At 40.4% G+C, this 16,844-nt stretch overlaps 1 protein-coding gene across 2 annotated transcripts in view; it reads right to left on the bottom strand.

Moving 5' to 3' along the window:
* Window positions 1-16,844, bottom strand: part of adcy8 (adenylate cyclase 8 (brain)) — a 101,300-nt gene that overhangs the window by 52,017 nt on the left and 32,439 nt on the right. For both annotated transcript variants that reach the window (XM_042497525.2, XM_088085924.1), the window contains exons 2-5: window positions 11,317-11,466; window positions 1,891-2,021; window positions 1,419-1,530; window positions 145-272 (exon numbers count right to left, since the gene is read on the bottom strand). In XM_042497525.2, coding sequence (XP_042353459.1) covers window positions 145-272; window positions 1,419-1,530; window positions 1,891-2,021; window positions 11,317-11,466 — 521 coding nt within the window. The remainder of the gene's footprint in view (window positions 1-144; window positions 273-1,418; window positions 1,531-1,890; window positions 2,022-11,316; window positions 11,467-16,844) is intronic.

Consider the following 16,844-nt stretch of genomic DNA (forward strand, 5'->3'; position numbering starts at 1 on the left):
ATGATTGAACGTCCTCCTTTTCATACAGAATTGGACGGAGTTCCAACAATTGCCGACATACTTCAGTTTGAGCCTGCAGTGGTCTCGGACCAAGCTGAGTCTCCACACTGATCACCATAGCAACACAATGGCAGCAGACGGTACCTGATGGTTTTGATCATGCTGAGGCCCATCTCCACACAGCAGTGGGCGTGGTCCTGTCTGGGCTCCGGTAGACCAGACACACAGTAGTAACAGTCTCCCAGGATCTTTATTCGTAGACAGTGGTTCTCCTGCAACACAACAACCACAGCAGTTCACACACCGACAGGTCACGCTCTGTCTCTGAAAGCAATTATTACAAAATCCACAAAATCCAATAAAATCATTTCATTAACCTTAAAACAGAAGAACATGAGAAATAACATTACCGTATGTGATCTACATTAGAAATACAGAGAGATATTACAGGCAGATTTACATAAATAAAGCAGTGAAAACTGTTCCCACATCAGGCTGCTTCTGCATTAACTGTGAAATTCTGACCGGCCGAGCATGACAGCCCCAAACGCTCTTCAATCTAATATCAGACAAACATACAGTCCAACACAGTGAATTCTGAATCAATTATTCGCTCTGCTGTTTTGAATAAATTATTCATCCGGCTACCAGAGTTTCTGTTTTTAGTTTTCATGAGCTTTGGCAGGCCTGAGAGGCTGTCGCAGAAAAGATGAGCTCTGAACATCAAACAGGCAGATCTGGGTTTAAACATGTTTGAAAGACTTTTTTAAACATTTCTTTCACTGCAGTGCTATACGTCATGCATATCCTTGCTGTTTTTACATATGCATCTCTTGAAACTATAAAATTAAAAAATAATAATCAGAAAAAAGACTTGTTTTTCTATAAGATGCGGAAAAGGCAGAGTTTAGAAAGCAAATTTTACATACTTTTAATACTGAATTTAATCTGTCTGATCTGCAAGAACAGCTGATCCTTGTGTTGTAACTTTAAAGTGATACTCCACTGGTTTTTTTTTTTTTCAATCTTTTAGGAGTGGGCAGTGTCCTGGAAAACTAAAAATTAAAAATTACTTCTGAAAAACCTTCTGCATTATTTTGGCGATTCTATCAAATCAAATTAGGAATCTTTCTGTGAGTGCAGTTCATTTTATTTTGACTATAGAGAAGAACCATCCCAAACCATAACAGAGTATTTTAGTTGCCTAATTTTGACCAATTTTTGGAGTGGACATGGTGGTTTTGGAAGACTTTAGCACGTGGACTTGTTGGTCCATCTGGACATTCTGTACGCTCACAGTCGACCTTTTTAAGGAAGTCAACTTTTAAGCCTGGGTGAGTGTTTGGTGCTGTTCAGTTACGGGACAAAATCACTTCATATTTATACGTGCATTTGGGGTCAAATGCTAAATCACTTACATGTGCGAGGCGGTCGAAGCGTGCAAAGAGTTCATTCAACATTCGCACCAGCTCCTGCGCTGACAGCGTCGTGGAGAGGTTTGTGAAGCCTTTAACATCTGCGAAAAGAATGCTGAATAAAATACGGAAATGTCACTTTAATATCCAGGTCAGTTCTTTAACAGTTTATATGCTATTCAGTATTTAATGCTATAAAAACATAACCGAAGTAACGTTTAAATGAAGTTCTGTTTCCTGTTCATGGCTGTTCTTACATGGAAACAAAGTCTATGAAAACATTCTCTAAATTTTCAGAAACACAACATGTTTTGTGACCACTTTAAAAACAACAGAAAAACTCTGAAAGCTTTCACAAACATTTTGTCACACCTGATCCAACCGGACACCCGAGACGATGCTGCTGACACTTCAGACACGTCGCTGCCAAAGAGTCGACCAAATGACTAAATCACGACCAAACCGGCGGCCTCACCTGACATTCTCATAGCGGTGGATGTAGATTCTGTGAAACTGATGCTGGAGGTGTTCGTCCTCTACATTTGTCATGTCGTTGATCATTTCCAAAACTACAAAACGTGGCAGGACTGATAACACCAGTCTCTCCTGTGGAGGAGAAAAACAGAGCGTCTAAGTTCTCTGAAGCAACAAAAAAAGACGGATAATAACCAAAACACCTGCAAAGCAAAAATATCATTCTCATAAAGGCCTTTTTGTAATATTTACTCTTTTAAAGGGGAATAAACCACTGTCAGGAGGCAATTTTCACCAGTTTACAATTAAATTATTATTAATTAACTTTTTTTCATGATGTTTATGAGTGTTTAATCTGTTTTTATTCTATTTTTTTGAAGCAAGTTTCATTGCAGAGATTTTTAGGGCTCCATATGCACACAGTAAATTAATCCTTTAACACCTGGATCGATGTCAGTTTACTTGTGCTGAATTCAGATGCTATTCAAAAAAATTGGTTTGATTTCTTAAAAACAAAAACAAAAAAAGAAAAATATAAAAAGCAGCTTGGCATTAAATTTAAACTAAAACTTAATTTGAAACTGTTAACTGCTGGAAAAAAAATTAGATATGATAAAAAAAACAGGTAAAATGTCCGGAAAACTATATTATATACTAATCGTCTTAATTATTTCAATTCTGTTACAGAATTCTGTTTTTAGGTTGACTTTTTTTTGTGTTTTTTTTCTGTTTGTGTGTATTTTCAGGTACTTTTATTGTAACCACAATCATTTTTCTGACTATATTTTTTCCCTCTTCCTGTTTTCAAAAGAAGTCAAGTCATTTTGCGCACGTTTCAAAGGGTTAAAAATATATAATCGGCTTAAAATTAGTTGCAGCAAACAAACAGTTAACAAACTTGAAGTATGTACATTTAAGTAAATATGAAAAGTGTTTACATTTAATTTTCTACAACACAACATCGAGATTTGGAGCAAAGAGGAATTAAAGGAAAAACCTGAGTATTAAACGGGCAAGCACGAGTAAAAGAATCTGGTAAAAACAAATTACATAAAGGCCTGTCTGTAAGAAATGATTTAAAAGATGACTGACTCTGCCAGCCTAAGCTCCTCTAACAGGATCCTCCAAAGCCTGCGGCTCCACAGAAGCAACACAAACAAACCAAATTTGTCTTGTGGTTTTTGCACTGACGCAGAGCCACTTGGCAAAAGCAGAAACAGATTTGGAGTGGGAGCCACGCAGCGTCCCTCAGTAGTTTTTGGCCTCGGGGATCGGCACCGGCGCCAAGCAACGGCCTCCTTCGGATACTGAATCCTTCAAGCAGGTCTCAAGTTTCTCTAACCCCAAATCCTGTCTGTGATGTCAGCACACAACATGAAATGTTCAAAAATCCAGCTGAACTCTTAGTGAATGACATCCAGTGAGAATCTGAGCTCATCAGTTTTTCCTCATTGAAACTTTTTTGGTTTCAAACAAGTGAATGATCTGCCAGCGGGGTGACGATAACTCAGCAGTCAGCAACGGATCAACAGGTTTCTGTAATAAAAGGCAGAAAATGAGACTCCGAGATACAAACTCTGCTGCTGATCACGTGACGGCGCTGATGTCTGAGTATCGTCAGCTCGCTGTCTTGCAATCTGCTCATCCCACATCACGAAGAAAAAAACTTTTTCTGATGTCTCAACTCAGGAGGTCTGCTGGCACCGGGTCCTCATGTGACACCAGAGCTCCACTTTTTCCCAAATTTACAAGCCAAGTCAGGTCCATTTACAAAGCCCATTATCACAAATTACAATTTGCGATAAGAGGGCTTTACAGCATCCATCTGTCCTTAGACCCTCACATCGAGTTTGGAAAAACTCCCCCAAAAAAACCCTTTAATGAGGAAAAAAAGCATTTAATAATATATACAGGAGTTTTGTTGATTTAAGAATGTGCAAGTCTTTAAATGATTCTTAGTAGTTTTACGACTTTTATTTTCTGTGAGTCATTGCTTCATTTCCATCAGCTTTTTAGCCACTAAAGGTGGCCGTATTTAGCAACCTGTTGCTGTTTTTCCTAAGGCATAGTGACATAAAAAAGTGGCAGCTTTTTGTTGAGGCATCACTAAATTTCACGTGGCTTTTAAGCCACCCAAACTTTTTTTTTTTAAAGCAAAACCTTGATTTTTTCTGAACAACAACCAAGTGGTATTTGTGCCTAAGCCTAACATTGTAGCGCTGTTGAACTGTAACATTTGTATAATGTACAAATGTTACATATTGGCATTTTGCAGAAACTTACAATGCAAACATATATTCTGCCGATTTGGTTAGAGAAAATGACAGAAATAAAAAGAACAATATAATCTCTATGATTTGATGTTAAGACACCAGAAGAGTTCATCATTTCCATCTTCATGCATGAATTAACCTTCAGTCGTATTATACCGATGCTTTCTGTTCACTTTAAACAACATTTCTAATGACTGCAAGGACACAAAGAGGCGAACATTTCCTCATGAGCAGCACAGAAGAGTTTGGAAGAAAGTCTGGTGTTTGGAAAGAATAAACCGTCTCTGTGTGGAGTACTCTCAGTGCTTTGAGGTGATGACTTTAGTTAAATAAGATGTTTTGATTTATTGTTCCTGCGCTTCAGTGATTCTATGACGTCTTTTGTCAACAAGCAAGAATGAAAAAAAAGTCTAAACGTCTCTTTAAATGAGAGTAAATCATCGTGTCACAACACAACCAGCAGAGCACTCCAGCACCGCGGTGAAAAACATACTCTGATGTGAACACTAAAATGCCGTTTTCTCCGCGCTCGGCCTGTAATGCAGACTGCACAGTTTTCTGTCAAACATAAACCTCCAACCTCCTGTGAACTCAGTGACGCTGCATGACGCTGTCTGAGAGCTCTGAAGAGCCTCTTCAAACCACGAGCACAAGTGGAGAGAGACAGAGGGACACAGACACAGAAAGAGACAGAGAGACAGAGACAGACAGAGAGCATCCTCTGCTCTCCATTCAGCCTGTACTAAAACAAACACACATCTATCCTCATTCATTAATGTCACACTGAATGCAAAACAGTCCAGAGACGCTGTTTCATCGCTGCCGTCGGTCTCCCTATTATGCAATAAGCAGCTCCAACCAAACAATGTGATTGGTCGACAAGACATGGAGGATGTGCTCAAATCTGAATGACAGGACACCGTCCTCATCACTGAAAATATTCCTGCCACTTCTTAAGCACTGCACTTACACAAATTAAAGAAGTTTTGGAAATATTCACCAGTTATGTGACAAGGAGCATTTCAGGGACAAAGTGACATTTGTGAGTATGAACATAAAATAGCATTAGGCATGATGGGAAATATAGGCTATAGGAGTGATTGGACCGCCCATTCTTTCCCGATGGTGCTGCGCGCCTGTCTGGCACTCTTTCTGCTGTGTGATGTGTTTCTCTGGCAGTTTTGGGGCGTGCGTGAATGTTAAAATATTTTCATGTTTTCTGCTCAGGGTGTGGAGTTGCACCGTACATCAGTCACTTTTGGCCATGCACATGCAGCTCCACAGGCGCCCCCGGCTGTTTTCAACATGCGTTTCCAAGGTGCTTCTGGAGCTTCTGTCTTTTTTTTTTGCCTCAGATCTGTGCAAACACAGCACTGTGGCGTTGAAAACAACAGGAGGTTTGGATCCAGATATAGTATTTTCAAAGGGCGTTTTGTCATGACTCAAAGACCGGATAACGGCAAAGAAGCAGTTAGGAGGGAAATCCAAATAAGTATAGTGTAATTCCTCTCACTGCCAGAGGGGGAGACATAAGTTCAGTGCTCCAGCTTCAACCTAAATTTAACCCTAACCTGGCCTTCACCCAAGTCTGCACCCTAAAATTTAACAATTTACTTTGTGGGCACTTGGGTTTTGTCCTCAAAAGGAAAGCAGGTTCCCACAATGTGACTGAGTACACAGCTGTCCCCACAACAACATTAATACCTGTCCCCACACACACACACACACACACACACACACACACTAAACTGATTCTAAAAAAATAAAACCGTTCTGATTTTCATTCGATATGACAATCTGACTGCTCTGCATAAACCAGGTGACTCTTTACTGTCTGCTGCTTGTTTTGATAAATCTGTTTTGATTTGATTCTGTTATAAACAGCATTTACATAACACACAAACACCAAAGTCACAAAAAACAAAATGACGGATTCAATCCAACATGGGAGCTGACATGCAACGACAAAAAATCTAAAATAAAAAATAAAATAAATAATAAAACTGTCTTTAGATGCATGCACAACATATCACAAGTTTTGCATATAATAAAACAAAAACATTCCAAATCAGTAATAGTCTGGCACTTTTCAGGTAGCTTTTTAAAAAATAATTTTCAATAACTGAATTAAATTCTGCCTACATTGCAGTAAAGGTGAAAGTATGTTGCAGTGTTGTTTTCTCACAGCTGCAGCTTGTGATGCTGTGACTGGAGGACATGAAGCTGATTGGACGGCTCCTCTGTGGACGTCAGCTGAGTGTGTAAACTGTGTAAACTGTGTCGGAGGAGAGCAGGTGTGTTTTCTGCACTCTCTGCTCTCGGCTCGGCTCGGCTGTGTTGCGTTGACCTGGTGTCTGTGCTGGAAAGCGGAGCGCTGCATCCTCAAATTAAAGTCTAGACAGACAAACATTCCAGCGGAGCGTTGCTAATGCTTCGGCTGCTGCATCGCAACCAAACGCTCGGGGGTTTGGTGGTGGAGGTTCACTGTAAGAAATGTTGGGTTTACAGAGTCATCTTGAATTTGCACTGAAAGTTTGATGTTTCTGTGCTGCGCTGCAAACAGTCACCAAACTGGAGCTGAGTTTACATGAGAACCTTTGATTCCCATCACAGAAATGCCTCTAAAAATCTTTTCTTTTCTTTAATTACCTTCTCATTTAATTTTTGGAATATCTACACACACTTCTTAGACATCTCGGAATAATGTTTTTCCGTTTCTAAAAGCATAAAGGACCCTTGGGGAAACAAATACAAACATTTATACAGTAAAAATCATTAATGCTTTAATATATGCAATAGACTCCTTTTCCGTTGCCTGTAAACCAGAGCTGTGTACACGGCTCTGCAGCAGACAAATAAGCCTTTCTGTGTGTGTCTGTGGTGTTTTTGGGGGTGTTACTTTATTGCCTTTTTTGTATAACTCTTACTTATTCAGTCTCTCTTTCAAACTTGATGCAGACTAATTTGCATTTATGTTTGTTTTTTGGGGGGGTTTTGCGCTGCTTGGGCAGTAAATAGGCGATAAGGTGATAATTATCCTTTTCATTAGCAGTCATTTCACCCAGGTGTAAATGTTGATTGTACACTTTCCCACTACATTAAAAAAGTCAGATGTTAGCGGGTTTTTGGTGCAGTGGAAAAGGGGCTGAGAACATTAATTCAAAAGTAAAAGAAATCCTATTTACTCAAAACAACTTCCGTTTTCTAGAAAAAAAAATTTGGCTTGGCTTTTCTCCAGAAATCTCTTAAATATTTAACATTTAATCATTATAAACAGAAAGACAATAAAGGCAAAATATAAGAAGAAATATATTGATGAGTAAAGATACATTAAAAAAGCCTCTACGATAGAGGCTGAATCATTAAAAGAGCCAACGTGTTTCGATCATTATAAGTCTAATAGATTTCTTCTTTTACTTTGGAGCGCCTGGACTGACTTTCTGTTCTGTCCCTGTTCTCTTAAAGCAAGCAACACATTTTGATTTACATTTGATTATACCGAACATTTATTTATTTTTAACCTTTAATCAATATTTAAACAAACCTAATTTGTCCCAATGATCCAAACAAGTCAAACTGCATCTCATCTGCTGTTTGCTTTTGTGCTTTTTTTATTGTTTCACCCACCGCAGCGACGGACTGGCTCAGGTGGACACTTTTTGCAGCGTGGACAGTTAACAGGGGCTGCAGTGTGTGTTTGCTCCACTGGACACGGTCTCTGGTTTGGACAGCTGAGAGCCAGCGGACTCAGTGTCAGATTAGCTTTGGAAGTCATTAGCGCAGCTTGATTTTAGCCGAGAGCCGAAGCCCTGCAGCAGCTCACTGACAACTCGTATCGTGTTTAAGGATCACTAGAAAACACTTTGTTCCTTCGTCCTGCTTTTATTGTCGCTTGTGATTTTCAGCTGAAAGTCACCAGCGAAAGAGCTTTAAGGGCCAATTTAATGTCAGCGTCTAAAGTTGATACATATTCATAAACTGTGCCTCTGCACTGAACCATGAGGGGTTCATTCCAAAACAATAAAGATCACTTTCTTTAAGAATTAAAGATGCATAATTGCTCGCTTTTATCCTTATTTTATCTTACTTTTACTAGTATTATCATGCAGGTTTTATCCATTTGAAGATGCATCGTATGTAATCTATTCTGGTCTTGTTTTACTCTTACCTGCAGGTTTTATTATGTGTCTTTGTCTTTTGATGTGAAGCACATAGTTTTGCATGTTATTTCTTTCTTGTAAAGCACGTTGGGCTGCATTTCTTGTATGAAAGGTGCTATACAAACCAAAATGTATTATTATTATTATCATTATCATTGTTATTGTTATCATTTTATGGAAGATATTGAAATCCTCCTGGTCTGCGCTGCAGGACAGAGCTCCACTCGGACTGAGCTCACGTGTTTGTTTCGGGTGCTGCTCACACTGGACACCGAAATGGCTCGATTCAGTTAACAATGGGTTAAATGATCATTCCTGTCCCTGTGTGTGTGACAGGTGCAGCAGCAAGATCACAAACACTGAAACGGCATCCATCAAAACCGAATCTTTATTTATTATCTCCAGCCCCACTAAATATAGGGCACAATCCTTATTATCAGTACCATCGACTCATGCCTCGGAAAATTACTTTAGATCAATGCAAGTCACACTAGAAGGATGATTTGCTGTCTAGTTAACAATATAGTATGATCCCAGGAATATAAATCCATGCAAGGATACACCGGATGTATCATTACACACTGAGGAAACACTGCTCAGAGGAACGTCAGCAGGAAAATTAACCTGAAGCAACAAAAGTGAGGGGGTAAGAAGGATGTTGACAAGTGTTGACGTGTCTTTATGTCACAGTCACACTGAGAAAATACTACAGTATTTCAGAAAAGACGCTCATGTGTGGACAGAAACTGTGTTCTTACAGCATGTTGACAGAAATGCCAGGCCCTGATTGGTTCACCTTAAAGTGGTCCGCTCAGGGCGGGGCCCCATCTCGCTCCATTACAACCATCCCAGAGCTTATCAGAGCCGAACCCTTCCAGGAAACACGACACGGTAAAAGCTTTCTGTGGCTTCTCAGAGCCAGGCCGTCCACTCCACTGCGTAAACAAAGCTCTCCACGTGACGCTCTGTGTGTGTGTGTGTGTGTGTGTGTGTGTGTGTGTGTGTGTGTGTGTGTGTGTGTGTGTACTTCTGTGCCCGTCTAACTCAGACTGTGTGTATTCTTTCTCTTTGTGTGTGTGTGTGTGTTGCCTTGTTAGGCAGTGTTTGCAGCTGTGTGTGCATGCGTGCGTGTCTGTGTGTCCACTGCACTGATGCGCGGTTTGCGTGACAGCGGCGGATCGATGCGGCGTCCATGTTATTCTCCTCTCCGCGGGCTCATTAGCTAACATTCAGTGCTGTCAACAGAAATCCATCAATCGCTTTGCTTCCTTTATCAAATTCTGTTCACTCTGAGCTCCTAAACCGAATAACAGGGAGGAAAAGCACGCGGTTCTCTTCTGTACTGCTGGATTTTGGGCTGCCGCGGTGGTCCAGTGGTTGTTGAAGGTCATCTAGAGGTCACTGTTCAATTGGGCCTCATGCAAAAAGCAATATATATATATATATATATGCATTTCTCTTGTTTTTGGTCATATTTTTTCATGTTTTGTTAGGAACCACTGATTTTTTTCAACTATGATACAATCAAATTTACATTATTATTGTTTGTTTTAGAGTAATTATAATTATTGGAATACTAAATTTCCGGGCTAAAGACATACTATTAGTCCATTAATCCCAATTAAGACTATTAAAACCTTTGGATGACTGTGTCTTTTTTTTTTTTCCATTTCGATTTTTATGTCACATCACTTTCAGTTAGTGTGCTTCCCTCTGCTTCCCTCTGCTGCCAGTTACAGCGCCGCAAATGTTTTAACCACTGCTGAGATTTTGAATTTCATTGTAACACCAGTGAAATCACATTTACTTTGTTCATTTAACAATATGTATTATTTTCAGTATTGCAGAAGTTCTGCGTACGGTCTTTTTCAGTGTTAACTCTTACGTTTTTGGGCATGTGTCAGAGGATTAAACCTGTTATTAAATAGTGTTCTCTGGGCGTTATATGCTAACAACAAGTTATCAACCACATGCCTCCAATTCATGATCAAATGGGTTTAATCACTCAGCACACCTGAGGAGATTCTGATGTTAAAAGCGTTTGGTGCATCTGGAGCTGACTTTTCTTATTTCTTTCTCTTACCAGATATTAATAGAAAATATTAGAGAAATTTAAGAGAATGTTGCTGCACATGCCTCAAAATCTCTAAATCTCTCTGACCAAAGCGCTGACACTTTTTTCCATCCAAACTAAAACCACGAACCCAAAGCCAAAAACATCAAAACTCCACCATCACTGCTGTAAGTTATGAGCCTATCCATTATGATGAAGCATAAAAATAAAGAAATAAATAACAGTAGCTCATCAAGCTCTCGTTGGCCAGTAGTTACCCAACCAACACACACACAGAAACAAGATCAGAAGTCCACAGCTGTGCCAGAGTCAAAGACGTTTCAGCATGCTAAAGTGTTCAAAGTGATAGTGGCAGCATGTTGATGTTATGCAGATGAACTGTTCAGCATGCCCACTGAGATAACCGGCCAGCATGTGCTAATCAGCAATAAATACAAACATTTTTTAAAAATATAAAGAAATAAAATTAAAATCTGCAGAAAATCTATAGATATGTGGTCAGATCTCTGCAGGTGCACACTCCCTTTAGGCCTGGTTATCAGTATCAAAATTTTGTGCAAATCCATCCGTGTACTAGGGGTCGACCGATATTGGGTTTTCAGGGCCAGTTCAGATACCAATTATTAGTTGTTAATGAGACTGATATTTGGAAATTATATGCATTTAAATTAAAAATTAAAATCTTTCTCTCAGTATTTAGAATTTGGAATATAACAAAACGTTGTTTATGTCAGTCTGGACAGCAGATCAGCGATGCAATTTCTGGAAAAAAAAATCTTAACCCTTCCCTAGCCACAAGGTGCTTTCATTTTTTTCCAGTGTAAATACGATGGCAGCCTTTTTCTCGGAAAGCAACGGTCACCACAAGCAGCTTTGACTTGTGAGCAGCGTTTTTGTCCCCTGTCATATCGTGGACTCACCTGTCTCTGGTTCTCTGTCTCGAGTCGCAGCCGAGCCTCGATGCAGCGCCGCGTCTCCAAAAAGGCCTGACGCTGAGCCCGGTCTGACAGGTAACTGATGAAAATCCCCGCAGTGTTCATACACATGAACAACACGGCCTGAGCCGCTACCTGAAACACACAGAGACCGGCGGACAGGAAGTGAGCTCACACAGAACAGCACGTTTTCTCTGTTTAAGAGTTTTGCACACAAAGCATATTCAAGTATACAAGTGCAGCTGAAACAATGAGTTGACTGTTTTTGCTTTTTTATTACTGTAAGTATTTTGCTTTATTGATTTTATTTAAACTTTTTGCATGTTTGCTTTTAATTCTAATACTTAAATACATTTCCCTGAAATCACATCTGTTTTGTTTAAGTTAACAGAACGTCAGTTTCACTGCTGCTGAAGTTCTTCGTCCAACAGCCATTTTTGGCAATTTATGTCTCCAGACTTGTGCAAAGACTTTAGCACAAGTCTGGAGACATAAATGACCAAAAATGGCTTTCGAGTCTGGCACGAAACCTTCCCTTATATGGTGTTAAGGAGGCGTTACCTCTGCTAATAGGTGAATAAGGTCAGTGGGATTCATCATTGAACACACCTGGTCACGGCAGATGTGGATGGTAAAGAGCATTTGATGCATCTGGAGTTGATTTGTCTTATATTTTCAGAAAATTAAGAGAAAACATAAGAGAAATTTAAGAGAATGTCGCTGCATGAAGCCCACTGTTGGTTCTTTAAAGGCGCACAGTTAGACGCTGTATGTTAAAGATGCCCAGTGACCTGGTTTGACTGTCTTCTAGGCTGCAGACGCTGTCATGAGAAATTGTCTAAGTCCTAATTCACATCTGAGGCGTTTGACTAAACAGATCAGTCTGATGTGGACATGAAATGAAGATGAAATTATTAAGGGGAAGTCCTGCAAACTGCTGGAGTGCCGCCAGGTTAAGCTGCCTGGCGTCGATCCCTGTTTTAATTCACAACATCTTCCGCTTTCACACATTTATCATCCAATGACATTTATTTGTGTTTACAGCCAGCAGAAGCAGCTTGTACGAGTTTTTCATGAGGGAACTAAGGGACGCTGTATCTCATTCTGTGTCTCAAAGATGCTGTGTGCTCCTGAAACTTTCCAAAGATCAAACACACAAAAACCTGACCAAAGAGCCCACACAGACCCTGTGATTATGTAATTTATACCTCAGCTGCAATAAAAGTGTGTCAAGATCACATGAAAAATGAATGTTTGAGGTGAGCGTGGCATCACTGATGAGCTTTCTTTCTACCATCATAACAAGTCAGTGAGCCAAGACGCCCTCTGAAAAGAGATGTCTGAAACCAGAGAAGACAGGAGATGGAGTCAAAAGAATAAAACCAGGTCACTGATCATCATCGAAGGAGTGAACACTGAAACCGCACGGCTCACCCGTCACAAGTTTTAGCCGTTACCTCCCATTGTTATACCTACGGGACACTCGCACAACGGAGAACTTTCATGGATTTATGGTGCCATGGACATTAAGATACAATAAATGCATTAATAGATTAGTCTCTTGTTGGGGCTAGGTATTGGTACTCGATACCTTTACAGTATCAGCGGAAATAACCCAGTACCAAATAGTGTCAGGACTTCACAGGTCAAACAATTCTGCATTTGATCATTTTTATACCCGATAAAATCAACATATAGTGTTTGAATTGTTAATCACAGTGACGAATGTGTTAACAAACAGTTGTTTAGTTGTCCATTTACGCACCCAGCAGGTATGAAGGTATGCTTGTATCCATATTTCCTCTTTTAATGCGTAGAAAAACCCAAACTATACACTGAAAAAGTGTAAAAAGCTGCGTCGAGCTGGAGGGGAGCTGCAGAGTTGGGTGATAATTCTCTGAGCTTGTGATATTTTAACAACCTAAATTTTTGAGACCAGAAAAAAAGGAAGCCTGTAACTCCTATCTAGGGATTTTTGTGTTTTTGGAAAATACTTTGTCAGTATGGGTGATGTGGCTCTGGATTGGCGCAGTCAGGTCCTTCTCTGTATCTCTTGTGGATGTGTCTTTCTCTCATCCACCTCTCTTTTTTGGGATTCCCCAGAGGTCTACCCTGGGTCCCCTGCTAATTGCAATTTTAATGTTACCCCGGGGTAAAATTATGACAAAAAATAAACAGTATAGATTTCAATTGCCATGCAGATGATACGCAGCTGTATGTCCCATAATAGCTCCGCCATTCTTTGGTGTTTTATACCCTGCTTTACTAAATTCAAGAACAAAAAATTACCTGAAGCTTAATGACTCAAAATCTGAAATCATTTTAATTAACCCTTGTACTAGTACTAGCCTAAGAGAAGTGACCACATCACACCAATCCTCGCTGCCCTTCTCTGGTTACCTTGTTTGTAATTTGTACTTTAAAACAGCGTTCTTTTAGATCATTATGCTTCTACTGAATACCATTTGATTTTATCTCTATGCAAGTATATATTTTCATGTCTCTTAAACAGCACTGTATTATCTGTGAGACAGTGGAGCAGGCAAATAAAGCAGTTCGACAGAAATATTTCATATTTACAAGTAATTAAAGGGTGGAAATTATTCAACAGAGGAAACAATATAAGTATATTGAGGACACAGATGATCAATTTAAGGCGTGATTTGGAACCTGAGTGCACCAGTGAGCAATTGGAGGTTTAATTTATCTGCTGTTACCATCCTCCGTAGATTAGATATTTACAGGCAAAGTTTCCCAAGCAGACGTGGCAGGAAGCAGCTCTGTAAGGTTTCAACAACAGCACACACCAGTGACTCAGAAAAACACGGCTGCCCTCCTTCATCCTCTGAAGGATGAGTGTGTAAAGACCGAAGGTTTTCATCAGGCGGGATCCTCTAAAGCGAGGAGCAGCTCGGCCCATTAAACCACCAGAAAGCACAGCTGATGTAACACTCTGCAACATGACCGTCCTCCGCGGCCGCACGGGGGATTTCACCACCACCTCCACCCCCTCAGCATCCCCCTGCCTGCCGGAGTCTCACATGATGCAAGTGTTAAAACAGGTTGGCTGAGAGTTCAACAAACCTCACAAATGAAAACCCTTCACTGCTTCACACGAGCTGAGGATGTAAAATTGGACTGTTTTTCATCAGTTTAGATCAGTGATACTCAAATTCAGGCCCGCGGGCCAACTCTGGCCCCCAATTAGGGGGACTGGATAGCCCCCCAAACATTTTCTAATTCAGTAAAAATAAAGTGATTCACAGTGGAAATTTTATTTTTCTTTTAAGGCAGGTGAAATGACTGAAAACACCTGCAGAGGTGGATCATTAGTGCGCAGAAGTAGGCACCTAAAAATACACTACATGGCCAAAAGTATGCAGACATGTGTATTACACTGGTTACACTGCAATAAGGAATGGCCTCCCTTTAACTGTTCAACACAAACGTTTAAACAAACTAATGCTTTACAGACCTTTATAGGATGTAGATTTCCCTTTATAGCAGTAATACTCAACCTACAGCACCAGATAGGGCGCCAGGTCCCACCAAATCCTCAAAACTTCCGAGAAATGCCCAAAAATCAAAGAAATGTCCTAAAATCCTCGAAACGTCCTAAAATCCTGGAAATGTCCTAAAATTCTAGAAACATCTCAAAATTCAAGAAACGTCTTAAAATCCTAAAAATGTCCTAAAATCCTAAAAATGTGCTTAAATCCTTGAAACATCCTAAAATCCTAAAAATGTCCTAAAATTTCTAGAAACGTGCAAGGGGCTGCTGTGTCTGGCCCCTGGCTTCCTTTCATTTTGCAAAGTTGGCCCCCAAGCAAAAAGCAAGATGAGTATTCCTGATTTAGAAGAATGAAAGAGTGTTTATACGTTGTAAACTCTTGTGTGTGCGTGTGTGTGCGTGTGTGTGCGTGTGTGTGTGTGTGTGTGGGTGTGTGTGTGTGTGCATGCATGTACTGGGACTAATCAGAGTCACAGACAGGCCCGGACAGGTCCTGAGCATCTGCTACCATCTCTAGTGTCTCTCTGTCTCTATCAAAAGGTCACTGACGACAGATTTTATTGCCCCACACAATGAACAGACTGTACTCAATCTGCAGGTGGCCGATAAGGCTGTCGATCAATAAGTCATGATTACTTGCCCAGGAGAGAAGATTTCTGGCTTTTAAACAAATCCTCGGACGTGTTTCAAGCAAAGCTGGATTAACAGCCCTACAGCTCCAGAACTTCAGGGTCTTTGTTGGAAATAAAGGAATATGCATCTCAAATGCACAAAATTAACTGTCATGATAAAATGCCATCATTGGGTCCTCAAAATTTACCATAAAAACCTTAATTATTTCAGTTTTCAACATATATGTTGGCTTTTACTTAGTGTTTTATTTTTATTTTTCAAGACCTTAATCATGTATTCAGTATTGCTTGCTTATTATCCTAGAAATGTCCTTAAATCCTAGAAACAAATATGGGGCTGCTGCAGCTGGCCCCTGGCCTCCTGTCATTTTGCAAAAGTGGCCCCCAACCAAAGCGAGTATCTTTATAGGAACCAAGATGCTCACTAAAGCACACAAAAGTATGTTTTCAGGGATGTGATGACAGAAACATATTATGCAGCCATCCACCAGTGGGGCCGCCACGATACAAAACCCTCCACTACTTCCTGTTTGAATGGTTCCCAGGCAGGCTGAGCTGTTCAGATGATAAACACTCGATGGTGACTCAGTGCGTTTCAGCTCCAAAGCTAATAAAACAACCTGTTTTCCAAAACTAAATAAATGTCAAGGCTGGTTTATTATTCCAGGATTTACTGTGGTGCTATTTTCCTTCTGCCCAACATGTTTCTGTCTGATTTCTGCTCTAATTATCCCTTTGAATCTGAAAATGTGACTTTTGTTTGTCTCAAGGGGTCAGTGAAAAGGTGTCTGTCAAATCTACACAAGGAAATGTGTTTTTAAATGCTTCTTTCAGGGTTCACTCCGGAGTTAGAGAGGCCTCATTAGCACGAGGCAAATCAAAGTGATGGTGATTAAATAACTTTTAAGCCCCTTTCATTGCTCCCTTTCTGCCCTCTCTGTTTTCCTTTTTTTGGGAGGAGAAAGTGCTCTTGCTCTCACACTCGAGGCACAATTGTGTCACAGCTGATAAAAACCTCAAACAGACAGTTCAGTGTCCTCTGTCGCTGAGAGAGAAGCTCTGAAGTGCTCTGCCGCTGTGCTGTTTGCCTTGGCAGTAAAATTGCTGCACTAAGAGCAACATTTCAAGAGGAAAGGATTGAACGTGAAGAGGAGACTTTCTGATTTCTGGAGCTCTCGACAGCTCGAGTTGACAATTTTTAAGGGGGCTTTCCCCGACTGCCCGCCGGCCTCTCCACCTCTGTGGACTGGTGTTAGTGTTAATTTAGAGGAGAGTCTGCTGACTAGAGCTGTTGTCAATTCACAAATATTTGCCCGAAATTCAGGCCTGACATTGGGATGGACGTTTGGTTCCGCTGAGCTGACAGATCC

Source organism: Plectropomus leopardus, chromosome 12 (genome assembly GCF_026936395.1).
Source record: "Plectropomus leopardus strain MGB_pleo_1.0 chromosome 12, ASM2693639v1, whole genome shotgun sequence".
Taxonomy (NCBI): domain Eukaryota; kingdom Metazoa; phylum Chordata; class Actinopteri; order Perciformes; family Serranidae; genus Plectropomus; species Plectropomus leopardus.